The sequence below is a fragment of the Podarcis tiliguerta genome (assembly GCF_965153285.1).
Source record: "Podarcis tiliguerta genome assembly, chromosome: 8".
Taxonomy (NCBI): domain Eukaryota; kingdom Metazoa; phylum Chordata; class Lepidosauria; order Squamata; family Lacertidae; genus Podarcis; species Podarcis tiliguerta.
The window spans coordinates 42,628,135-42,653,788 of NC_139541.1; the positions used below are offsets into that span (position 1 = coordinate 42,628,135).

The 25,654-nt window shown below is 40.5% G+C and overlaps 1 protein-coding gene across 5 annotated transcripts; it reads left to right on the top strand.

Annotated features, from left to right (window-relative positions):
• The first annotated feature begins 2,656 nt into the window (after nucleotides 1-2,656).
• Nucleotides 2,657-24,732, top strand: DYNC1LI2 (dynein cytoplasmic 1 light intermediate chain 2). 5 transcript variants are annotated; one of them, XM_083452542.1, is made up of 14 exons: nucleotides 2,657-2,814; nucleotides 7,371-7,444; nucleotides 7,952-8,068; nucleotides 9,257-9,487; nucleotides 13,161-13,324; nucleotides 14,009-14,102; nucleotides 15,133-15,268; nucleotides 16,345-16,456; nucleotides 18,128-18,187; nucleotides 18,747-18,788; nucleotides 19,940-20,057; nucleotides 20,863-20,979; nucleotides 21,468-22,598; nucleotides 22,645-24,732. In XM_083452542.1, exons 1-13 carry the CDS (start codon nucleotides 2,684-2,686, stop codon nucleotides 21,572-21,574), a joined length of 1,503 nt encoding a protein of 500 aa, XP_083308668.1. In that variant the 5' UTR covers nucleotides 2,657-2,683; the 3' UTR covers nucleotides 21,575-22,598; nucleotides 22,645-24,732. The 5 variants fall into 5 exon arrangements, with proteins under 5 accessions (XP_083308668.1, XP_083308666.1, XP_083308667.1 ...); XM_083452540.1 differs by having other exon boundaries at nucleotides 21,468-22,570; XM_083452541.1 differs by having other exon boundaries at nucleotides 21,468-22,553; nucleotides 22,603-24,732.
• Nucleotides 24,733-25,654: the final 922 nt, after the last annotated feature.

Here is a 25,654-nt window from a genome sequence, read left to right on the forward strand (position 1 = left end):
CAAGTTTATTGCTAAACTTATCATTATACTTTAAATATGCATTTTGTGTTTATTAGGGCATTTCACTTTCTCAGTGGATAAACGCATTTAAGGTATAACTGGTTTCCCCCTTTTTATCCTTCCCTGCCATTGCTACTATTACCCTTTCCATCCTGCCATTTCATAGTGAAACCGGAGTTCCAACAGAATCACCATCTATCAGCTAGAACATCCTCCAGAGAATTCAGGGATTGAGCCTTCATGTGTGGACCATTTGAATATCAGGGAAGGGTTCTTAACACTAACCCCAAATGCCCTGTCACAAAGACTAGGCATAGGACATGTCCTGCCACTTACAATGGGACAGTGATGTATGGGGACAGCCCCATGGTTGTGGCCATGAAGTCCTAAACAGCAGTACACCAGGTGGTCCTCATTTGAATGTTTAAATACCCCAAAACAACAGTGCTGGGGTTCTCCTGTATCACCCCAGAAACCAATTTTGCTAGCTTGGGCAGGGATAATTTTGGGCAGTGGGGTGCATAATACAACAGTAGCACCCCAGTTTTGTGTTTCTGATCCAATATCTTTAAATCTGTTCTCCAAACACATGGGCCCTCCTGGTGAAGGAGATGGAATCTGTGTGGATCATGGCAACCCCCACCCTATCAGTCTATGCTGGTTCTGAACCAAATACTCAGGTGAACAGAACTGGGTAAGAGCAATCGCACCCCCAACTTGTCCACCCAGGTTTCTGTAATACATACTAGGTCAGTTCCCTCATCCAAGATTAAATTGTGGGTGGTTGCAGACTTGACCAGGCTGAATGGTTTCCTTATTTAAAAGCATTAATTGTACTGCTTGATACTTAAAAAATCTCTAAACAGATGGTTGATGGAGCAACATAGATCCCATAGGCTGGGAGAAGAATCAGATGATAGATCTGTCACCTATCTATCCCATCTTTTCCTTATCTGCTATGTCCAACCTCCAGTGCCCTGGCCCCCTGAGACTGCTACAGTATAACCATAGGCACCCCCCATTTCCTATCTCTCCTCTGATTTTACTCATATATTCTACAAACAATATCTCCCCATTCTCTCAAATTTAAGTCTGCACCCATTCTGAGAAATATTTTGCTACAAAATGAACAAGAAAAAGAAGTTCATTTCAAGGCTGGATCTAGACACATCAAATAAGCGTTTCAGTTAAACATGCTGCAAACTATGTATGAGAAATTGGGTTAGCAAAAGCGGAACTCCACAACACCATCTGATGTCACAGTGTTAAAATGCATAAACAGTGCCTATAAAGCATTTTTTTCTTTGCCAATGTAGCTGAGTGCCCGGTCTAGGTTTCCAAAGGTTCAGGTGCAATTATAATAAAGTGAAGTAGTAATGCAAGATTATAATCTCTAAGAATATAAGAATTGCCATAATATTAGAACTTGGTTCCTTTCCCTGCTCCCTGTAGTAAGTATACAGCTCAACCCGATTCTTACACAGGGTCAGTAAGGCCAGTTTCATGTGGCATTCATCTAGAAGCCAGCCTCTAACCCTGGTGAGCAATCCTTAATTCTCATTTAGTGGTCACCACTTTACCTACGGTTAGCCTTGCAGGGTCACCTGTAGGGAGTTACGCAAAACCCCCTGGGTTGCCCTGCTGGTGGTGCCCTGCCACCTGTGGTTGGCTTTGGCTTTATGATGGAAGATTTGGAACTCTGCCAGGCCAGAAGCTGCCATTTATGGGTCTGAGTCCCCATTTGCCCTGCTGCATACAGGGATAGTCCTGATAAACAAGCCTGCCTACAGGGACAGTTGTCATGTTTGCTGGTATTGCGCCCAGTCAAAGGGTGAAGTTGTCACCTGAGTTCTAAATCATTCCATCAAATGGGCCAATTTGCAAATGAGGCACATTAAAATTTTTGACAGCTGCCTTGAGAACTTTGCCTGTTATAGTTTACAAACTTAAGGCAGGCTTGAATTCGCACGTCACTATCTGTTATGACATGATGCAACTGTTCCATACTGCATACAACATTTGCTGTTCCATACACTGCATGTTCACCTAAGAAGTGCCCTGCAGTTTGCTCTCATCGTGCCAACTAAATGCCTAAGGAAAGCCTGCAAACGTCACCACGAGCGCAGAAGCACCTTCCCACCCTTGTTCCCCAGAAACTGGTGTTTTCAGCACCTTTGGGGCAACCCCTCATCTGTGACACAGCATCCCTCCCTGGACTCCGCTTATGAGTGTAGAAGCGATACACAATTTGTGAACATGCAAGCTTTCCAATCAATTTTGCCTCGACAATTGCGCCGCGTTCTTTTACGAAGCCTGGGCGTAGCCGGCAGAGTCTGCGCCGCTCTCCGTCTCCACTAGGGGTCCCTGTTCCGCACAAACACTGGGCGGCGGCCCCAAAAAGCTTGAACTCATCGTCCAGAATATGGTACCGCTCCTTAGGAGTCCAGGACGCTGCCTGACTAGAACGAAGCGCCCGTCCCTTCGTCGGGCAGGAGCGCCGCCTTGAAGCTACCGCTTGGCCCCACGGAGAAGCCGCTGCTGGAGGCGCCAAGCGTGCCCACGAGAGTTGGGCGCGGAGAAAGGGCCCTGAGTGGGTGGCGGCGACCCGGCAGTGGGCTGGACGGTCGGGGTCCTCGGCGCTGCGCGTGGGAAAGGCGGGGTCCTCTCGGCGGGGCCTGGGCGGATGAGGTCACTCTTTGTGGTGGCTGCCGTTGGCAAGATGGCGCCGGTGCTGGCGGAGAAGAAGCTGCTGGGGCCGGACGGGCCCGTGGCTGCCGAGTTCGCCAGCGAGGAGGACGAAGGGCAGAGCCTTTGGTGAGGAAGTGCGCTAGGCTGGCCTGGGCTCCTGGCGGCTCCTGGCTGCCGGGCTGGCATTGGCCAGGGAGGGGCAGCGGTTGCTCTGTCTGCCTTCCACAGTCCTGACGGGAACTGGGCTTCAGCGGTGGGCTCGGAGCCTCCGTGCTCCCTGGAGCAGCCGTTGCCGGGGCTCCGCTGGGTCTGCGGGCCAAAGAGCGCCTGGAGGCCCCAGGATCCCGCCAGTGGCTCTTTGACAGCTCAAGCCCGGCTCTGCCTAGTGTTGGGAGGGGCGCCTCGTGCAGTTCTGAGCCTTGAGGAAGAAGGGCTGGTTGGGGTAGGAAGGATCGCTTCTCCCTCCCTGTCTCTTTTTCGCTGTGCAATTACATAGGGGCATAGATGTGAGCCCTTTAGGCATCGAAGCCAAGAAGCTACGTGTCGGTGGGGTCCAGAGCATCCCTTTTCAAGTAGGATTATCTCTTCTCTGTCCCCCACCCCACCCCCGCTTTCCATCGAAGGATTATGCAGCAGGGACCTCCCCGCCCCCCATGGAGGCGCAGGAACAAAAATGCAGCGTTACCCTCTTGTGCCCACTTAAAATGCGATGCCAGCAGCCCTAATCTTGACCTAGCTGGCAGCCATGGTTGTTGAAAAAGCTAATGAGATAAAATGATAGGCTCTGGATTGCTTTGTTGATGATTACTTTCAGTGTGAATGCAGCAGAAACCCAGGCCGTAGCAGGGCTGACTTCTCAAGTGTTCATGTGATGGTGGTTTAGATGAGCAGTGGATGCACGTTGTATTTTCACCCAGCCTACTCTCTTGGTATATTTATAAACAACATTCCTACACTCAGACCCATCTATTTAAACGGAGAAAAATATCTAAACCAACGTGTGGTTCTAGCCTGACAGCTTTTGTCCAGGAATATTGTGCCAGGCTGAACTCTGAAGCATCTAGTGCTGGTCTTTCTTTTCTTCAATTGTAGATCTGTAGAATTGAAAGGGACCTTGGAGGATATCTAGCCCAAACACCTGCTTAATGTAGAATCAACTACAGCACTCTGACAAAGGACTCTTCAAATGCTGCAGAACTGCCCACAGACACCTGCTTGATAGGCTGGGTTATAAAATCTTGGCGGCTTCAGAAGATGGAGTAGATTGAAAATGCAGTGCCAGTCAAATTAAAAATAAAAATCCTTTAAATTATGGGGTTGAAGAGACCTAGGAGCCCTCCCCACTTAGTGCAGGATCTTGCAACTACAGCACCCCTGACATTGACTGTCCAGTTTCTTATATATGCCTAGCTTAGGAAAGCCCACTTCCTCATGTGACAGTCGGTTCCACTGTCTATTGCCAATATGAAAATTACGCTAGCATTTAGACGAAATCTTTGTTCCCTGCATTTTCCCTCCATTGATTCTGGTCCTGTTCTCTTGAGCAATAGAGCTCCATCTGTTATGTGACAACTCTTTAGCTATTTGGAGATTGGTATTATACTTCCCCTTCTCTTCTTCAAACTAAACATACTTTTCAACCATTCTAAACAGAGCTTGGTTTCCAGACCTCACACCATCCAGGTTGTCATCCTCTTAATGCTAGTTTGTCAATATCCTTCTTAAAAGTGAAGTGCCCAGAACTGGACATAATGCTCTTAACTTGGAGAAATCAATTATGGCATTATCTTTTTTTGTAAGCAGCTTTGACTTTAATTTTAATAGAAAAGAGAGGTGCAAATACTAAACTAAATTATTATGAAATCATTTTTTTCTGTGAATATATTTGAGATTCTGTAGCCCCATTGTAAAATAGCTTAATTTATATTAAAAAATACCCTATATTGATCAACTATTTTTTTCACGCGTTCTCTCTTGTGCAGCACCTTTGTATCCAGTCTTCATTTCTAGGATTATTTTGTATTGTTTTTGGTTGTATCTTAGCTCTTTTGTATATTTTGTTGTAACCTGCTCTGGAATTTTGTATGAGGTGTGGTCTATAAATAGCTTTATAAATAAATGTGTATGTTTGTTGGACTGCAAGATCAAGTTGCAGAACTGACCCTCAGCAAACACTACAGAAAATCATGCTCTGCTTGGGAGCTCCCTTTATTCTTGTTTATGCTCAGGTGTTGGCATATGTACAATATTTTTAACAGTATTATGTAACTTCCCTTGGGAGTTTATAGGAATAGGTAGTAATAGTTACATTGTGATATACAGAGAGGCTGTTTCCAGTATCAGATATGCTCTGTGACCACTGAAGCATTATGGGTTCTGATTTTGCCTCTTGCAGTGGAGAGCATCTGAAAGCAATGCCACTGATTTATCTCCTGGGGGAATTTTACTATTGTGAAGGAGGTAGCATTATAACTTGATGTACTCCTGAGCAAGAGAGAGTATATCAGATCTATACAAACAAATACTAATAGGGCTATTGTGTTTTGTTTTATATGTGCAATCTGAGTGATTTAGTATGACATGGTCTTATTTATTTGGACAGATGCTTACTCTTGTTTTTCAGCTGCTACTGGAACCCTACATGTTTTGTAGAAGTTGGCCAAACCTGGCAGTCTGGCCTAAAAATGTCTCTTCCAGCTCCACTTCTGTGCTCTAGGAGAAGATCTAGAATTTGAGCAAAGCCACTCAGTAGAATTTAAAGTGAGGATAAAGGAAAGGCTAATGTGCACCTTGCTAATGAGGTTTAAGTGGCTAGGGATTTGAGCATCTGTTACCCATGAGTGTCTGTGTTTGCATTCTGGTGGAGACAGGTCTGCTGACATATTGCTAGAAGTATATCACAATTAGGAATACATTGAAAATTCCCTTCAGAATGGTGCTCAGTAGTACTGCTTCTCTCCCCCCTCTTTTTGAAATACATTTTTTTTACTGAGTTTCAATATTTAAGGAAAACATTAGTTGTAATAATAAAGAATCTGACGGTAGTAGCATAGCCCCCTCCCTGCATAGTGGAATTAGACAGCATTATCAGTGAGTTCTGCTTTTTTTGAAGATATATGTGTATATCTATTTAAAACAGACAAAACCAGAAATTTCATCCACAGTAACTAAAGTGAAACTGGAAACTAAACAAGCTGTATTTTTTTGCTTTTTTAAAAAATACTTTATTAAGCAAAACTAACAAGATTAGTGGATTTAAAATATACTACTATCATTTGAGCAATCAGCAGTGAATCAGCTGTCTTCAGAGTAGCAGAATTTCATGAGAGGTCAGGTTTCCAAAAACACCTTTGCTACCAAATGTCATTGCAGTGCTGCATAGACAAAAACAGCACATAACTCATCACACAGTGTTCCAGTCATTGTGGTTCTCCATTATAGGCCAAAACTGGTGGATTGATCTTTCTGTTTGTATTGAAATAAATAATACATACTGTAATTTTAAGTGAAGATAACTTACATAGAATTATATAATATAATTGATTTAAATAAAGTTTTCTTGTACATTTCCTGAACAAGCATGCATACCTAATGGTTGCTCTATTTAAAAAAAAGGTTGGGAACAGCATAGAGCCCTTATACAATCTGGGAACATAATCCAAAACCCCTGGCCATGTCACCCACCTGCCTTTTGCACTACACAACTGTATCTATGTAGGGATGGCTGCAGGAGCTGGATTGTGAAATCAGTGGATTTCTGTTTGGCCCTCTGTACACATGCAGGAGCACTAAGTAAGCTCACTTGGTAAGGGACATACAACCCCTCTAGGCCCTCCGGACTCTCTCCTGGCTGCCCTACCCTCTTCCAGGCCACACCCTTCACTGGCTCTGCAGCATACCTTCTGCAAGTACTTTTGCCTGGCTGGAATGTATTATTGAACTGTGATAATGCTGTTTCCCTGCCTGGATGGAAGATGGAGAAGTGTCTGTGAACAGAAACCTATGACTTTTGCATGGCTGGAATGTAGCCTGTACGAAGGTAAAAGTTACATCTCTCACTTTGTCCACTTTTGCTTCTTGCCCCATCCACTGCTGGAATATGGCACCTGGAAGGTCGCTTGTGAGGGATTTGGTCCCTTTGGCTGAAACAGGTTTCTCATTCCTCCTGACTTAATTGACTTTGAAGTCAGTGGATGATCCTGGTGAGTGATAGGTTGGTGTCTTCTGGGTCTTCTTTTGGCCCATGGTCTGTGTGCAAAGGTGTGTAAACCAATGGACACAATTCTTACATTTGTACAAGGGGCTAAATTCCAGCCATGCAAAAGCCAGAGGTTCCTTACTTGCACATCCAACCCCTGACTGTCTCCATGTTCTATCCTGGCAAGCAAGAGGTATTATCACAGTTCAAGGACATGTTTCAGCCAAGCAAAGGCACTTGAGGAGGGCGCTGAACAGGACTGGTGACAGTGTGGCTTGGGGATAGTGGGAGGCCTGGAGAGAGTTCCAAGGGCAAGAGAGAGGGGCCTGTGGAGGGCTGCATTTGTTCCTTGAGCATGAGGTTCTCCACCCCTGGAATACATAAACCTTTCCTGCACAGAAATGCCCTCTGACAGTTATTTCCCCCCCCCATTTGATTTGTGTTATGTCTCAGACAAACTAATAAGTGAACTTGTTTTATGCAGGCACTCAATACTGAGTGAAGTTGCCACACGATCCAGGTCTAAATTACCCACAGGCAAAAATATTCTTGTCTTTGGTAAGTATCAGTGAGTAATAGTGGGAGATTCTTATGGGAATTCTGACACTGGATTACTTTTTAAAGACAAATTTAACTGATAGAACAAAGTGAGCTGTTTAATTTAGTACACAGCCTATTTGGAGGCATGTAATAAAATATTAGCCAGGTTAAAGTTGATCTTGTATCTTTTTTGTGCTGACAAAATATCTTAGATCTAATGTATTGACAAAAGAGCTTGTGGTGCATGTTAATAGCCTTAAGAAGATACATTCAAAATATTAAAGATGCAAATGTGACCTTTTTGTAGAGTAAGTGAAAGAGTAAGTTCAGTTTAGGAATGTGAATTGTGATGCTGAAATGAAGAGAGTCTCTCTTTCCTGCAATGGGGCTGTTTTGCTACCCTATAACAGAATAAATGAGTTCTTTCTCCAGCGCCCACTAAATTCTCAGCTCGGAGGCTTGATCATTTCCTGGAAGAGATGAGCTTCTTGATGTTTGTTTTCTGCCCTCTAAACCTATTGGCAGGTGATGATGGCTCGGGCAAAACAACACTAATGACTAAAATCCAAGGAGCAGAGCATGGGAAGAAAGGAAGAGGCCTGGAATACCTGTACCTAAATATCCATGATGAAGACCGAGATGGTAATGTATTTGCCTTACTTGCATGTCTTGTGCTTAAAGTTGAAGGCTGGCCTCTTCTAAAGGGCAGCTGATTTTTCTACTGCCTTCTCAAAGCCTCTGACTATTCATGTTCACATGGAATGAAGTCTCAACAGTGTTCAACAGAGCTTAGTCCCAAATGAATATATGTAGTAGTAGTAATAGTTATTATTATTATTATTAATTTGTACCCTGCCCTCTGACTGGGTTACCCCAGCCACTCTAGGTGGTTTACAGCATATATTAAAACATAGTAAAACATTAAACCTTAAAAAGCTTCCCTATACAGGGCTGCCTTCAGATGTTTCCTAAATGTTGTCTAATTACTTATCTCCTTAAAATCTGATGGAAGGGCATTCCAAAGGGTGAGCACCACTACCCAGAATAATAATTGCAGCTGTGATTTAATCCATTTGTTCTTTATATGTTGAAAAATGCTCCCAAAATGATTCACCTCTGTTTTTGCTCTAGCCATGTGATACCCTTCATTAAATCCCTACACTTCTTATCCCCTCCTGGACACTGCACAAGACTTTTGTCCTCACTTGAAAATCCTCCATGGCTATCCACTTCTTGTCTCTCTGCTCTTAATATCTTGGCATACTCATATTTGTGATTTTCTCAGTCAGCTCCAACAACATCAAGTTTCCTGCTCCCTGAAATGACCTTGATCTTCCTCGCTTTCTGTCTAGACATGTCCTTCCTTTATTTTCAAATCCCTCCTTTAAAAAAAACACTTTTTCTGTGAAGCCTTTGGAACAGTCGTGGGGAACACATGAGCCTCTAGATGTTGTTGGACTCTACTTCCCATCAGCCAGTGCCAGTGTGGCCAATGATCAAGGATGATGGGAGTTGTAATCCAGCAGCATCTCAAGGGCCATAGGCTCCCCATCACTGCTGTGGAGTAACCCTTAGTCCTAATATCCATTGTAGCTAAGCCAAAGTATGTGACTGCAATACACACATATACTATCATTTGCTTGATCCTGGTTCCAGTTCCTTCCTTTTCCTTTTTTGTCTCACTTGTGTCAAATTTGAGATAGGTGTCCCTATGGGATTAAGGATTTGTCTTCTCATTCTTTGTAAAATGCCAAGTATATAGGTGGTGATGCTAATACTAATAACTGTGGGAAATGATTTCTTAATGAGAACATCTCTCCTTCCTTTCAGATCAGACCCGTTGTAACGTCTGGATTCTTGATGGGGACTTGTACCATAAAGGGCTCTTGAAATTCGCTGTTTCAGCAGAATCGCTGCAAGAGACCCTTGTCATTTTTGTGGCAGATATGTCTAGACCATGGACTGTTATGGAATCCTTACAGAAATGGGCAAGTGTATTGCGTGAACATATTGATAAGCTGAAAATCCCCCCTGAAGAGATGAGAGATATGGAACAGCAATGTAAGTAATGCGAGACTGAAAGTTTATTTTGTATCCCTACAAGTTTCGGGGATGATTGCTTTTAAATTCATATGCAGTTGCCTTATTGTAACCCACCAGTGGTCATGTAGCCTAGCATTGTCTTTATTCTCCCTGGCAGCAGTTCATGTTTGGGAGTCTTCCTTTCAGCTAGGCTTTGCGCATGAATTGAAACGATATAGATAGTTCGGTGAGCATTGTGGCTGTGGGCATATGTTCTGGACTTGTTTGATGCAAGTGATTTGTAAAATCTCATTCCTAGTACAGAGTTTAGAATTGGCACATGAATTGAAACAATATAGTTTGGTGAGGATTGTGGCTGTGGGCATATGTTCTGGACATGTTTAATGCACAAGTGACTTGTAAAATGTCATTCCTATTACAGTGGTACCTTGGGTTAAGAACTTAATTCATTCCGGAGGCCCGTTCTTAACCTGAAGCTGTTCTTAGCCTGAGGTACCACTTTAGCTAATGCGGCCTCCCACTGCTGCCATGCTGCCGCCATGCGATTTCTGTTCTCATCCTGAAGCAAAGTTCTTCACCCGAGGTACTATTTCTGGGTTAGCGGAGTCTGTAACCTGAAGCGTCTGTAACCTGAGGTATCACTGTACAGAGTTTGGAATTGTGAGAACTCTGAGATTTGTAAACAAATCAAATACAGTTTCTTTTCCATATCCTTGCAGAACAAGGTGTGGAGACTTTGGAGTAATATAGATAATACATATATTTGGGGAGCAAGACACACTGAAGGCTGCTTAAGAAACTGACTTCATTACTTGCTAACATCGTCAAGAGCTTATGTTGCTAAATATTTTTTAGAAATCTCTGGCAAGAAGGTTGGTTAGCATGGAGATTGTTTATTATTTTACTCCATTTTCCAGCCAAAACTGGCTCTCAGAACAGCTTACAATAATAATAAAATCCATTGCAAAATTTAAGAGAGTACCTAAGAGCAATAAACTAGTAAGTAATAATGACTATTAAATTCAGAGCAATGTGCACATATTCACACATACATGGGGGGGGGGGATTGATAGCAAATAATAGAACTTGTCTGGTTCTTAAAGTATCTCCACATCTAGAAGACTTTGATGGTCTATCTGTGCAAGCCCTACTAAAAGATATTCAGATTGTACAGCTTCAGTCATGCTTGGTCAACAAAGGCAGACCCCTGTGAGGTGGGAGAAGTGCAGTTAAGAGAATATGACTTGAGGTTTTTACATGTGAGTAATCATGTGTTATCAGTTGATGTATGCAGGAGTCCCGTAAGTTTTGACGACAGTCAGAGTGAGGTATGGAACATTTCTGCACAGTGGCAGTTTGCTGAATTCCAGAAACAGGCATAATTTAAATTTAGTCAACTGTGAAACCAATAAACATCCTGTAGTATTGGCTTTCCTGTCACTGATAGCATCAATTTCAAGGTTATAATACCCCAAGTTCATAAAAAGACTGTAAGGAGAACCACAGTTGCTACTTAATATTCTTTATTGTATGAGCCCTCAGATATGCATAGTTGGCTGCTATGTTAAAAACTTGAATCTGTATTAATGCAATGAGGTGGAAAGTGTCTCATGAAAATACCTATGCAGAATTTGTGCACAATAGAAATGTCATTTAAATAGATGCTAGTTCAGGATAGGAGACAGTGGAATCTAATTGCACATTCCCTTGATAAGGGGTACAGTGCTGGAATTTTCTTCCACTGCACAGGTTTGGACTTATTACTGAAACTTGGAGAACCTCTCTTCACCATGCCATAATGTTCCTGAAAATATAGTTCATTCATAGTATAGCAAGTTTGATTGAAAGAAATGGTTTCTCACTGTCCCAAAGTTTTCTGACACTTTGCTTCTTTGTAAAGAAATGCAATCTGACAAGAATTTCCTGATGCTTTTGCGGACTTGCACCATTAACGGTGCACTCATTTTAAACTAGTGGGACAATGTAAAAGGTGGCTGTCAAAGCTGTATTGTGCAGTTTTTTAAACCAAGAGGATCCTATCAAATTCAGTGGGTAAAATAATCCCTTTCTTCCTACCAAGAAGTACATTTTGTATTGGGGATTACGTCACTCCATATCTGTCTCATGAGGCAAGTCATGTGCCAATGATGCCTATTGTGACCAAAGTCAATGCCTGCTTCTGAGCTTCAGCAAAATAACTTGCCATTTCTGTGTCTCCCCATTGTCGCATTTCATGCAGTTTTTGTGGTGTTCATTCCTTTGCTGAAATGGAAGCTGCCAAGTAAACTGCTGAAAAATGCAGAGGGCAGAGCATTGCTGATTCTGTGCTTTTCCCCCACAGAAGGATCATTGTACCTAAAGCAGCAACTAAGGGCAGCCTAAGGATTGCTGCAGCCCTTCCTTGACTCGGACACTCACCTTATTTCTAACATGCATCACTGCTGCCAGTGGACAATTCTTGTCTGAGAGGCCTCCCTCCCTTCCACTCCACACTACCAGGCTTCCCTGGTTTTCCACAGCTGTGGAATGCAAATGTTGCTCCAAGAGAAGTAGCTGTGCTTAACCCTTGCCTCCCCTGTGGGTTAAGGAAGGAGAGCAGCAGCAGTGTCAGTGTCACAAGGCATTCCAGCGCATGCTTGCCTCACTTCTCCTTGTGGGGCCTGTTGGATGAGTTGCCAAGGCTCATCTACTAATTAGTGATAACATGTTTAATGGAATACCATTTCAAAGTCTCTGTTAATTTTTTCCTGAAATAGTGCAGTGTTGAAGTTTCAAACCAAGAAGTACACAAATGGTCTCTGAATGCTGAATTAAAACTCATTACAGTAATGACTAATAATTTATGCAGGGAGAGAGTGTTGCTTTATGCCAAAAAGAAAACTTGCAAGTTAAAGGCTGCATTTGCATTTCACAATAAGCCAGGATTCCTGGCTTATCCTGGCTTACTGTGAGTGTGCATGCTGGTGCACCCAGCTGGTTTACTTCCCCCACCCTTTGTGCAGGTGGGTAAAACTAACCAGGAACTGCTAGCCTGTTGCGATGTGGGAACCCGGGAGGAATCCTGGTTTGTTTCTCCCAAACAAGTCAGGATTTGTATGCTAACTTCAGACCTTTTTAAAAGCGCTTGGCTTCTTTGGGAACCATAGACCAGGATCCCGGGTTTTTTGCATGTTGTTAACTAGTCCTTCCTGGTCAGTTAGCTGGTCAATTGAAGGCTCATCTTCTCCTCTGAGAGGTAAACATTGCTTGGAATCTCACAATTGATATGTTGCTTCTTCTGTACTGATTTTGTTTATGAGTGTAATTTCTTTTAGACATTTTAATCTTTTAGTAACTCTTCTGTATTTTTGTTTGATTATTTTGCAAACTTCCCTGGTATCCAAAAGGATGAAGGGTAGCTTAAAAAACAATAAATAGTTTTACTGAACCTCCACATTTTGCTTAACCTCAAAACATATTCCCCTTTGCATAACTTTAAAGAGTGGTTTTCAAGTGGTGCTTGACAGCAAAGAGAATTCCCTCTTCTCTCCCCTCGTCTCCAGGCTCTGTGTGCCCACCAGATAGGTTCCAAAAGGTTGAGGGACCTTCCAAAGTGGAAGGGGCAGGAATGAGAAATTATCCTCACCCAGTGCTGTTATATCACCCAAAGTATTTTATAATTACATGTAAAACTATTCTTTTTTTATCATAGTTGTGAAGGCTTTTCAGGAATATGTAGAACCTGAAGATGGGTATCAGGGCTCACCGCAGAGAAGAGGCCCATCAGGACAAGATGATGAAAATGTAATTCTACCCCTTGGAGATAATGTTCTGACTCACAACCTCGGCATCCCTGTGATAGTAGTTTGTACAAAGGTAAGTTTGAGCTCTCGTTTACTGGCAATTCTTGGAAAGTATTTTGGTTATTGCTAATGATATGTTTTATTGCCCTCTTGCGTTTCTTGTGATCCTGATATACATTGTGAGTGTTTGTCACTGCCCATTTAAAAGAGTGTAATTGTCAGTATTTGTGTGTTTATGTAAAAACATTTGGATTTTTAGTATGTCTGGGAAGAGAATTGAGTGCAGTCCATTTCTTTCTTCAGGATTCTCTGTTCTATTAGTTGTTACCCATATTTTCAAATCTGTAAAATGTCTCCCAGTTAAATTCAGAGAATGGAAGATCAGTTTCTAATCTTATACACACACCACAGAAAAGCCCCAAACTTTAAAGTGTGATCAGTAGTTGTAAACTTTTATCTTCTGAAGCATGAATATGCAAATTAAAATACCTTTCTGAATTTGTTTCAAAGCTGAGGACTAAGGTCTCTTAAAGTATGTGATGTCTATGAAGTTTAAATGTGTGCTTTTGTGATATTTTAATAAAAGATATTTTGTCTGTCCAAACAATATCTGATGGCTTTTGAAGTATTTTGCTTAATGACCCCAAACCAAGCTTGCTTTGAACACTAATTTATGCAAAAGTGTGTATTTTCTTCACACATTTTCCACTTCAGACTTTTATTATTCTTAAGAATTTTCTTTGCGTTTCTTTTTCAGTGTGATGCAATGAGTGTATTAGAAAAGGAACTTGACTACAGAGAAGAACATTTTGACTTCATTCAGTCGCACATTCGTAGATTCTGCTTACAATGTATCTTTTTCTTACTTGAGCATAAGTAGTGGAATAAAAAACAGTGCCACATTGAGCGTTGTCACTTTACATAAAGCTCAGTATGCCATCATCTCAACCCAAATGTATGGTCTGAGTCTGCTATTTCTTTCCCATTATTGAAAGAAAAAACCATTTGTTTCCTGTATATTTCATATTTTGTACTGCATACGTAAAGACGAACAGTTTATTTTTCAGTAGTAGCCTGGCAGCCTTTAAGGACTGATAAATTTACTCAATCTTAGATTATTATTTTTTAATGTACAACTAACAGTGCAATCCTCTGCATGTTGATTCAGAAATAAATCCCACTATGTCCATGCTTGCTCCATTTTTACATATTTACATTGAACATGGTGGGTCTTGGTTTTGAGTAGACATGCACAGAATTGTGCTGCAAGTACAATTAGTTAATTATAAGTAGGAATTAATACACGTATTATATGATATATACATATATTAGTAAATACTGTGGATCGCTTAGGAATGGCACTTTCTGTTTAAACCTAGCAGATTGCTTTTAGTCATGTTGCCACCTTAATTTTTTTACTTTCAAGCTCTCTGTTCCCTTTGTATTTCATTAGACACTGAAATGTACAGCCCATTTCATGTTAAGGAATTGCACATAGGACCCATCCCATTAAAGTGGTACCTCAGGTTAAGTACTTAATTCGTTCCGGAGGTCCGTACTTAACCTGAAACTGTTCTTAACCTGAAGCACCACTTTAGCTAATGGGGCCTCCTGCTGCCGCTGCTCCGCTGGAGCCTGATTTCTGTTCTTATCCTGAAGCAAAGTTCTTAACCTGAAACACTTTCTAGGTTAGTGGAGTGTGTAACCTGAAGCGTATGTAACCTAAAGCGTATGTAACCTGAGGTACCACTGTACAGTATTTCAAGTATTTCATTTCTGGAAACTTTGCTCTGTTTAAAAAACATAAAATACAAATTTAGCAGATTAATTTCAATTGATCTTAATAACATTTTAAAAGTTTTCCTTAATGCAAATTAATAGATGGTGCAGCCTTGATCTATTCATCAGTTAAAGAGGAAAAGAATCTTGATTTGTTATATAAGTACATTGTACATAAAACATATGGCTTTCATTTTATCACACCTGCCTTAGTGGTAGAAAAGGATGCAGTTTTCATGTAAGTTGAAGAGCAATTTCTTGTAAATTTACACTAAGACTTGAAAATCCCCTTTAATTTGAGAATAAGATGGGGGGGGGGGCTGATGGATGAAAAGGAGACACTGTTGTAGATTAAACAAAAATAAGATATCACGATATATATACAACTCTTAATCATGCTATCCAAAAGTCAGTCTACGTTGATTTAATGGGAAGTTCCTTTCCAATAAGAACACTCAAGATTGCATACTTACTGCCTAAACTTTGGAACTGCTTTTCTGAAGCACCAGGTTATATTATCTGATGTGGAGTTGCTGTTGTTTCTGCAAGGAGACAAGTATCTCCCCTTCCCATTGCCACCGTGAAGTGGAATAAGCTGCTCTGGTGCTTCTCCATCCCTGAATGTCTTTTGCCACAGTTGTGTCATGCAAGGATAGTAGTGCTGCTCTGGAAAAATTAAGTTAATACGACTCCACATAACATTCTTTTTGGGATATTTGGCCAATATAAAGGCCAATGCCAACACAAACCATACGTTCATTTGTGTGTTATATTTCTGTCTCCTTCCTCTCCAAGGAGATGAGGGCTCATCTGATTACAAATGATCATAAGGAAAGAGGTGATGGTTTTGTGGCAGGTTGCACCAAATTCATCCTTGCCTTCTAGGCATAGATGCAGTTCTTCAGTTGTAATGTCACTTCACACAGCACAATTTTAAGAGTATAAATGTGATCAACGCAGGTACACTTAGAGCCAGGATTGGCTCCATCTTCCTGCTGAATATGTGCTTGCCAATGCACCTAGATGTGCTGTAGTGCTTGCAGTTGACTGTAAGGTGATCCAGGGAATTGGTCTCTTGGTCTCGTTTGGTTTCCTGCATTTCACAGTAACATGAATTAGCATTATACTTCTTACTTCATTGAGGACAGTTTTGCTTTGTGGGAGAATGAAGAACACTTTTCTGTATTTTTCTCAAACGCGAAAAGGCAAGCTAAACAAATATTTTCAAAATGTACCTCTGCCAGTCACCATTATGCTGTACTTCTGAAAAAAAGGATGTGCTGATGTGCTGACATGAATCCTTTCTCTTGCTAGACCTGCTGGCTGGGACAATGAAAAGAAAATTTCAATTCTACATGAAAACTTCACAACAGTGAAACCAGAAGATCCATATGAAGACTTCATTGTAAAACCTCCTGTAAGAAAGGTAAGCACCATTGAATTATACATTACTTTATCAAGTGTGCAGGGCTGTAAGTAACCACTACAGTGAATTCAGTATCCTGAGCCATGGTAAGAGTGCTAAGCCATTAATTTGACTTAAAAATGGCCACCCTCATTTATTTGCCTAGCCTACAGTATTCCTTTTACATTTGTAACCCTTTGGGGACTGCAGCGAGGCAGGTGTACTTAAGTCTGATTGGACTAATGCAGAAGGTTTCAAAAGCAAACAAAACACAGCTCTCAATCCCTGACAAAATATAGTACATTGCATTTCTATATGGGAAGAGACAAAAGAATGGTGGCTTGGAGTAGAAGAAAATTGATTAATGTAGTTCTAAATATCCTGGTGCAAGCTTTAGCTATAGACTGCTTGCTGTGCATTTGGTGCATGTATGCAATGTATTTGGGGTTGTGTTACAATATGTGAAATTGAATCAGGATGATAGGGGATTTAGCATGTGACCTGTAGTTTGGACCTCCCCCCCCCCCCCCAAATACATAGGCTCAACCTCTTCCAGTAGATCAGCTCTGTCTAAATCATAATTTCCCATGCTGGTCCTGGATTTTTATTAATCTTGATGTTTAAATCAACATATTTTAAAATATGTTGGTCATACTTGGAGTAGCTTTATTTAAATTAATTGACTTCCAAGTCCAGAGTTTGCAGGGGGTCTGCTCTGAGGATGAGTTAGTTGAATACCACCCTACCTTTTAAATTTTGTAAACTGCCTAGGGAATGTTATCAATATACATTTAAAAAATAAATAATGATGCACAAGAGGAGGCCAGGTCACAGACTATATATATATATTTGTGACTTTGCATATAAAAGATTTTGTTCTGAAAAATTCTTGCCATCTACACTATGGATAAGGTGTCTTGTATTTTGGGGGGAACTTGGGGTGGAGGACACTTCTAAACTGAATCTGTCTTCAAGCCCTCCAAGTTGGAAATCCTCTCTTTAACCAGCAAAAAGCCTGCTACTGCTGCTATGTGTTTAAGGACCTAATGGATTTGGGGTACTAATCCAACAAGAATTGAATACTAATTGGGGTACTAATTGAGCAGAGCATCTTGCCCCCCCCCCCCCCTTCTGAAACCAACCAAGTAAGAAAGGAGTCAGAAAGAAGTGCAAGGAGTTGTTGTGGCCAGAAGCTTCCACATGATCCCTGCCTTCCTGTAGCTTCCATGGCTAGTATAGTACAGCCTTCCCCAACATGGTGCTTTCTAGATCTTTCAAACTAAAGCTCCCACCAACTGACCATTGACCATGTTGGCTGGGGCTGATGGGAACTGGAGGCACAAAACATTGAGGGGGCTCTAAGTGTGGGAATGTGGGCATAGCAGCTGTGGTACTAAATCTTTGCTGCTAGGAAGATAATCTCTCAGGCTGTGCCTACTGCAGGATTCCCTCACTGGAGTTGCATGCATGTAAACACACACACACACACACACACACACACACACACGTTTACCACATAACTTGTGTCAGACAGCAGAGAGTAGGAATTATCCCAGATTATTATGATAAATAGGATTAATAGGGATAATTTACTGTATAGACAACTTTTCATGGTAATGCCCCCCTTATCATTTGTGCAGCCATTTTTGGTTTATAATGAAGTTTTCTGCGTTTTATTCCTCTTCTCATCAGTTAGTTCATGATAAAGAACTTGCAGCGGAAGATGAACAAGTGTTTCTTATGAAGCAGCAGGTAAGAAAATCACATATAGCCAAAATTACTTTTCCTTTGCTGGTAAGTGGGGAGGAAATCCCTTGGGGAGGCCTCTCCTATGTCTCCACTGCCTCCCCTCACTCCTCCACGTAAGTGACTGGCAGAAGCCAGCAGAGGGAAGAAGGCAGAGGGAGATGCTGGCAGAAGAAAAAGGCTGAAATGGACTGAAGCTGAGCTGAATTTGCATGTTAAATGTGTATAAGATGTGACTCAGCTTTATCACATGAAGCATTTAACAACAGCATGAAGAATTCCATAGCATCTTGAGAAGCATATATCAACAGTTTCATTTTTGCATAAACATGACTCTTGGATCTTAACCCCCACTTATGATGTGATGCAACTGTACTGCAGAATCCTACCTCTTTTCCTGTTTAATTCTGGTGCCCTCTAGTGATATCATTTGTGAATAATTTTGTGCCAGAGTCACAATGAGTAAGGTTAAGCTCAAGTTCACAAGATAGCATCATTGCCACACGTTTTTAAATTTTGGGACATTTCCCCCTAGTATATTTAAGAGCTCTTTGTTCTTTTTCAGTCTCACCTTGCCAAGCAGCCAGCCACACCTACAAGAGCTTCTGTAAGTATGTGTTTGTAGGAAAGTAATTTGTAGTTTAAAATGTAAGCCTGAGCCCCATAGCCTAAATGATTGAAATTATCAAAATTTAATACAATGCTTGACTAGTATCTTTTTGGAATATTGCATGCAGTTTATGCATAATATTTTAAAAAGTATCCCAAGCAACTGAAGGTGTTTGTTTGTTACACTATGTGAATAGATCATTTTACCAGCTGAATGTATTTACAAATCTGTGCCCGAGATATACCCAAAAATTGATACTTGAAATCGACTAACTTTTTACAGTGATAAATGGGGTATCATTGAAAGCATGCAATTTCTACAGCAAACTCCAGAGTTCTCAAAATGATATATGGGCAATTGACTAGGGAAGCACAAGCTATTAAATAAAGTGGGAGGAGAACGACGTCTGCTGTGTATGTGTAAAGAGGTTGAACATTTAAAAAGAGGAAAGAAAGAAAGAAAACACTGCAGGGGGAACCCATTCTGAGAACTTAGTATGCTGCATTGGGATGTAACAGTAAGCTCTGGAGTATAGTTCATTTTAAGAATGCTTTGTTTAACTGTGCATCAGCTGTGTGTTGGTGTGTGCAGTTAAAGCTCTCCCACTTCACCCTTAGTTGAGTGGGGGAAGCAAACTATGAAACAGCAGGCTTAGTGTTATGTGTGAGGCAGTGCTGGTGGTTTATTTCTCTCCAAACTAGCCATGATCAGGAAGCAGAGGAAGGGAGGAGCAGAGTGGAAGTGCTCAAACTGCATGCATAGGTAAACTAGTCATATTTTAAACAAACCACACTCTGTGGATTAATGTTATGTCTGAACGCAGCCAGTATCACTCAAAAATAGTGGAAGCTCTAAAATTTAACTGATAGCAGTTTTCCTTATATTTCACTAAACCCAAACATAAAGTAATTTATGCAATTAGATTTGCAATTGAAATTTTACTTTTAAATTGCAGGGAGCTGCTACTTTTTTGGGGGGAGAAAATATAAATTGCTGTTGCTTCCTCAATTCTCTTTAATCTGTAGAAGTTCACTGGTGTAATTTGGGAATCTCTGAGCAAAGAAGTGCTGGAGTACACTTTAGCAGTTGCATTGTTTTCCTTTTTTCCTTTATTGTTAAATGCATTGTTGCAATTTGTGATTGTCCAGGAATCTCCTGCACGAGGGCCTTCCGGATCACCGAGACCCCAGGGCAGGGCAGGCCCTGTCACTGTCCCCAGTGCCTCGCCAATAGCATCTGTTAAGAAGCCAGATCCAACAATTAAAAGTATGCACTGCAACTTAAACAACCTATTTTGTTTGTAATCTTTTCTTGGAACACTGAGCTTGTTAGATGAAAGGAAGATACTAATTTAGTGATAAAATCAAATGTTCATGTGGCATACTCAGTGGGCAGTTGTTGGGGCTTAAAAAAGTTTTTTAAGTTATCAGGGATGGAGGGAATTATGAACAATACTTGTATCCATAGTTCAGTAATATAACTATAATAATCTGCTATTATAAGTATAGCAGAAAAATTCAGATTTCATTGACTATTGAAGTAATGGGATTTAGTAGATATATTCTTGCCACAATTTAGCACCCAACAAGGAAGACAGTTTTATTTCTGAATGGAAGTGATGACCAGTTTTGCTAGAAGAGCCAGTAAATTGGGAAGCAGGAATAAAATATAAGACAATATACAGTGGTACTTCGGGTTAAGAACTTAATTCGTTCTGGAGGACTGTTCTTAACCTGATGATTAATGGGGCCTCCCGCTGCTGCCGCGGCGCGATTTCTGTTCTCATCCTGAAGCAAAGTTCTTAACCCAAGGTACTATTTCTGGGTTAGCAGAGTCTATAACCTGAAGTGTCTGTAACCTGAGGTACCACTGTATTTAAATATGTTTAATTTTTTGTATAGACCTCTTTGAAAAGGGAATGGGTTGATATGCCAGTTAGGAATTACATTCTTGTACCATTCGTTTCCCTCCCATGCATCATTTTATGCCTTTCGTATATTTTGAACATAAAGGATTGTTAATCTGCCACAGTCCTGTGTGTTTTAAACTTTTCTCCCCTCCTTTTAATTAGATAACGCTGCAAGTGAAGGTGTGCTAGCCAGCTTCTTCAACAGTCTCTTGAGTAAAAAGACTGGCTCTCCTGGGAGTCCTGGTGCCGGAGGAGTGCAGACCACAGCCAAAAAATCAGGTACTGTCTGGAGCCTAATGCAGCACTGGAGGGGCCCTAGCTCAGTGGTAGAACATCTGCTTTGCATGCAGAAGATCCTATGTTCAATCTGTAGCATCTTCAGGTAGGCCTGGGAATGTCACCTGTCTGAAACCCTGAAGGGCTGCTGCAAGTCAGTGTAGACAATACTCAGTTAGATTGTTCAGTATAAGGAAGCTTCCTATGCTTCTAAAAGCATTAATATTTTTTCATATTAACTTACTCTGCATAGACCATAGTGAAATCCATGGATGGTTGGCTAATGTCACAGCCAAATATTTTAATAAATAAATGATCCTGGAGTTATGTCTCACAGAGAATTAAGCCGTTCCCAGTCTACATTATCCACACCTTGGTTTCTGCTTATTGTTGTGATTCTAGAATCATCCACGACGACATAGAAAGCATGTTTGCAACTGTTTTATTATTTGAGTGCTTTGGTTGAAATAGTAACCTCAAGTTTTCTTTAGGGCAAAAAACGGTTTTGACGAATGTCCAAGAAGAACTGGATAGAATGACTCGCAAACCAGACTCTATGGTAACGACCAACTCCTCTCCGACAGAGAACGAAGCTTGATTAATGCTTGAACCTGCATATGTAAATGACCAAATAACTATGTACATTGATCTGATAAGACCAGGAGTTCTCTGCTATGGCAGATGCTATAAGTTTTTCTTGGGGCAGGGGGAAATGAAATTTAACCTTCATTGGCTTGTCCCAGTATCAAGTGCACATTCAGGAAGATTTGCATATAAAATTCCTCTGTTTTAAGATAACCATTTTAGAATATAAATAGGGCAATTCTCTTGATTTGGGTGGCAAACAAGGTGCAGCTGCAATTCCTAGGGAAGAGCACAGAGAAGTGAGATGCGGGATTCCTGTTGAAAAGCCACCAGTGGCTGCTGGCACTAAGGATGAATGAAGTCCCCTTTTCCAAGTATACCGGAGTTGGCCATTCAAAACATATTTATACTTGGAGAGAATCTGGTGTAGTAGAGTGATGGTTAGATGAAGAGAGTGTAAGATGCTGCATTTAAAATAAGTGCAAGATCTGGCTCAGAAGTGAAAAGTATGTTGGACAGACTGGAGAAAAGCAGTGTTAATACATCCTGTGTTGAATAGAGATCAGATAATCATGTTTTAAAAACAAAAGCCTTTACAATTGGAAAGTGTCCAAAGCTTATATGCTGAGTATCATGGGAATTTTTCTTGTTATAAATTGCATTTTTGTTTTTGTTTTAACAAGAAGCTACATGAAATGTGGTGGGTGCCCTTTTTGTCACAGCTGACACAGGGAGAAGCTTGATTAGACCAAGTGCCTGGCACAGTGACTGATGTCTTTTGGAAGGTGCTTGAACCTCTTGTGCACTGTAGTACAAACAGTCTTTGTTTGTTTGACTTTACTTTGAATAACTCAGTTACTTTTTATAGTAATGTATAATTTTGAATCCTGTTTTCTCATAGCTTCTGCCTTGGGTTTTTTTCCCTTTTCTAAATGCCAATCACATGGCCTGTTAAGAGCAATGAGTGACATATCACTTTCCCATGATGAAATGTGTTATCTTTCTTTTAGTAGCTGAAAACTACTATCTTTCTTTTAGTAGCTGAAAACTACTATCTTTCTTAACTACAAATCTTTCTTTTAGTAGCTGAAAACTCAGTCCTGCCTTAAGGTTTGTGAAACCTGTAATAATTTTCTTATAGGCTCCCAAAAATTCTGTTCCACTTTGCAGTAAATTACTAGTGTTTGTAGGTTTACATTGTTAAAACATAGAAACTAATGACTTCATTATAGCCCTTTAGTGTAGCCTTTTAAATGTGGAAAGGAATCTTACAATTGTCCCTCATTGCTACTCAAATAATTACCCATGGCCAGCTTGAGCTATGAAAGACTCCCACAGTTAACTGAAATGGCACTTTTGAGTTTCTGTACAATATATTTGAAAAAGAAACACTACCTTGCGTTATAGTACTAAACATCTTTGTAATCAACACACAGAAGGGAAAAAACCACCGTATGAATTATGCAGAGTTTACTTTTTATTGATAAGGATTTGTGTGTTATGCTGAATCTTGTTTCTGAATAGAACACCCCTAATATTTATATATACATACATATATATATTGTTAAATATACAGAATGAATTGACCACTAACACAGTACTGGATGTAATTGCAAACCCTGTGTTACATCAAGAGGCCGTCTCTTTGTTTTTGTAAGTCTGTCTAACACTATCTAGAAAGCTAAGAGTATTTACTTGCATTAACTTAAAAGCATGTTTACTTGTGCCAGTTATGTGTTGTTGTTTTCCTTTCCTTTTTTTTACATTTTTATAATTTCAGAACCTCAGTTACATCCACAGTTGCCTGTATCTTAAATTGACAAGTTGTGGTTGGGGCAATTTGGTGTGTGGTTCTGCTGGCATATGATTTGCCAGATGTATGTTAAAGAAAACTGTGGCCACTCTAGCAGATGTGACTTGCATCCTGTCCTCGTGGCATGCAGCTTTATTATACTGTTAGGCAGCTGCACATTTTATGCCATGCATAAGTGCATGGCATGTTGGGATGGTTAAGTTCATGCTGAGTTCTAGCACAGGGAACTTTACCACTGTCTCAATCTCCTTGCCACACGTGCAAAAGGCATAGAACCAGCCTTATGATTGGCTGGCCAGTCTAGAGCTGATTTTGGCTGCCTAGAGATAAGGCATAACATATTGGAAACAAGTATGTTGGACAAGCAAGTGTTTTGTGATGGTATGCGGTTCCAATGCAAGCCTTCAGTACACAACTGCCTCTTTCTGTTAATGTTTTTGTCATTTATGCAGATAATTCACTTTGTATATCAATAATGTGTACAAGTGGCTACTGGGTTTTTTTTTGTTCTTGTTTCTTCATTTTCATAAAATGAATGTTAGAACTGCTGCAAATGAGCAAAAGCCAGTAACATACCACTTTCCAGTTGTGCAAAAGAGTGCTTGGATCCAAACAGAAGTTGATTTCCCACCTCTACTCGGATAGTACTTAAGGAAACTCTGCAAGTGAATGCTCCTAGTTTCTCAAAGGAAGAAAGCTGTAAGTAATGTAGTGTTTTTTGGTTGCCAAAGTCTAGCAACTTTGGAAAGCTGCACAGTTGTCTTTTCTGGTGTTCTCAAGCATTGGAACCAAAGGCCAAACTGCAAAAGCCTTTACATTTTAAAAATACAATTAACTTTATTTTTCAGGATACACTTGTATGGTAGACTGTTAAAATTATTACATGGCTATATTTATATACGGTATATTGATTGCATCTACTGTTCATGTTTAAAACTTAAAGTAATAATCTATTCAACTTGAAGAGAGAAGGCAAATATAAAGGATTAAGGATTGGCCCTCCATCAAAATGCTATGTTTATGCTGCTTGATTTTTTTAAAAAGTTTGCACTTTTTATTGGCATTTTAAAACTTGTTTAAACTGAACAGAACTTGTTGTATTTTATTTAATTTAACTACATTGAAAGTGACTGAACTTAACCATATCCATGCTGTAAATGAAAGTTCACTCTCCTATATGACTAAGTTTATTGATGTTTTTAACTTCCAATGAGGACTGCAGATGTATCCAACACAACCCTTAGTCCAGTTGTATGGCTTTAACCAGGTGCAGTCATGTGGAATCTTGCTTTCTAGTGCTGGCAAAAATGAGGACATGTTCTTTAATTAATGGCTTCAATAAACACCAACCAAGACTGCTTTACCAGTGTTGAATTGCTTTTTTTTACTAAGCAGGGCAGTTCTCAAATTGTGGTTTGAGGCAAAAGATGTTTTGACCTTTATATACAATAATTTGTTTGTATGGCTGCCTTGCAGTGCACAATAACTGCCATTTTGAGCAGACTAATGGCTGAGCCATTGTGACAATCTGCTAGTTTGTTCTATGAGTTAATTCACTGGTTCTCACAAAGCTGGGATGGGTGGTCGTGGGGGGACTAACCACCAGCCTGGGGCCTAAGACCCAAACAATTTTGATGGTGGTGACAAAAAAGGGTGGGGATAATGACATACCAGTAGTTTGGGGGGTGAGCGTTAAGCTTTGTAGCTTGAAATGCTGTTAGTAAACAGGACTGTAGCAACACTTACGACAAATCACAAGCATTACAATGCAGTTTTCTTTGAAACCCTGATGAAGTGAGGAGAGAATCAGCTTGTTCAGTCTAAAAGATGTGCATTTCAAAAGAAGCCTTAGCCCTAACATACATAATGATGGACCATGTGCATTTATACAAGATCACATACAAGGTCTCTGTTTACTGATACAAGGTCTCTGTTTACTGTTTAGATACAAAATATAAAGCACTGTGGTTTTCATATAGGTAACTTTTCCTGTATACATTTACATTTTTATTAAGCCCTTTTTGGTGCTTTGTCATCAGCTTGTTGGGGGATTTTTGCTGTGATCCTATTTCTTCTACTTATTGAACTGAGTGGCAGGAACTGAGACACCACAAACCTCACTCCCTTTCCCCAAAGCAGAATATTGTATTTTGAAACAAACAGATGGCTGAAATCACATTTAAGTTTAAGGCATGCAGCATTCAAGAATTTTTTTTTTAATGTGTCTGAAGGATGAAAAGACAAGATGAGTAGACTGAATTGGTGATTGATTCGCTGATT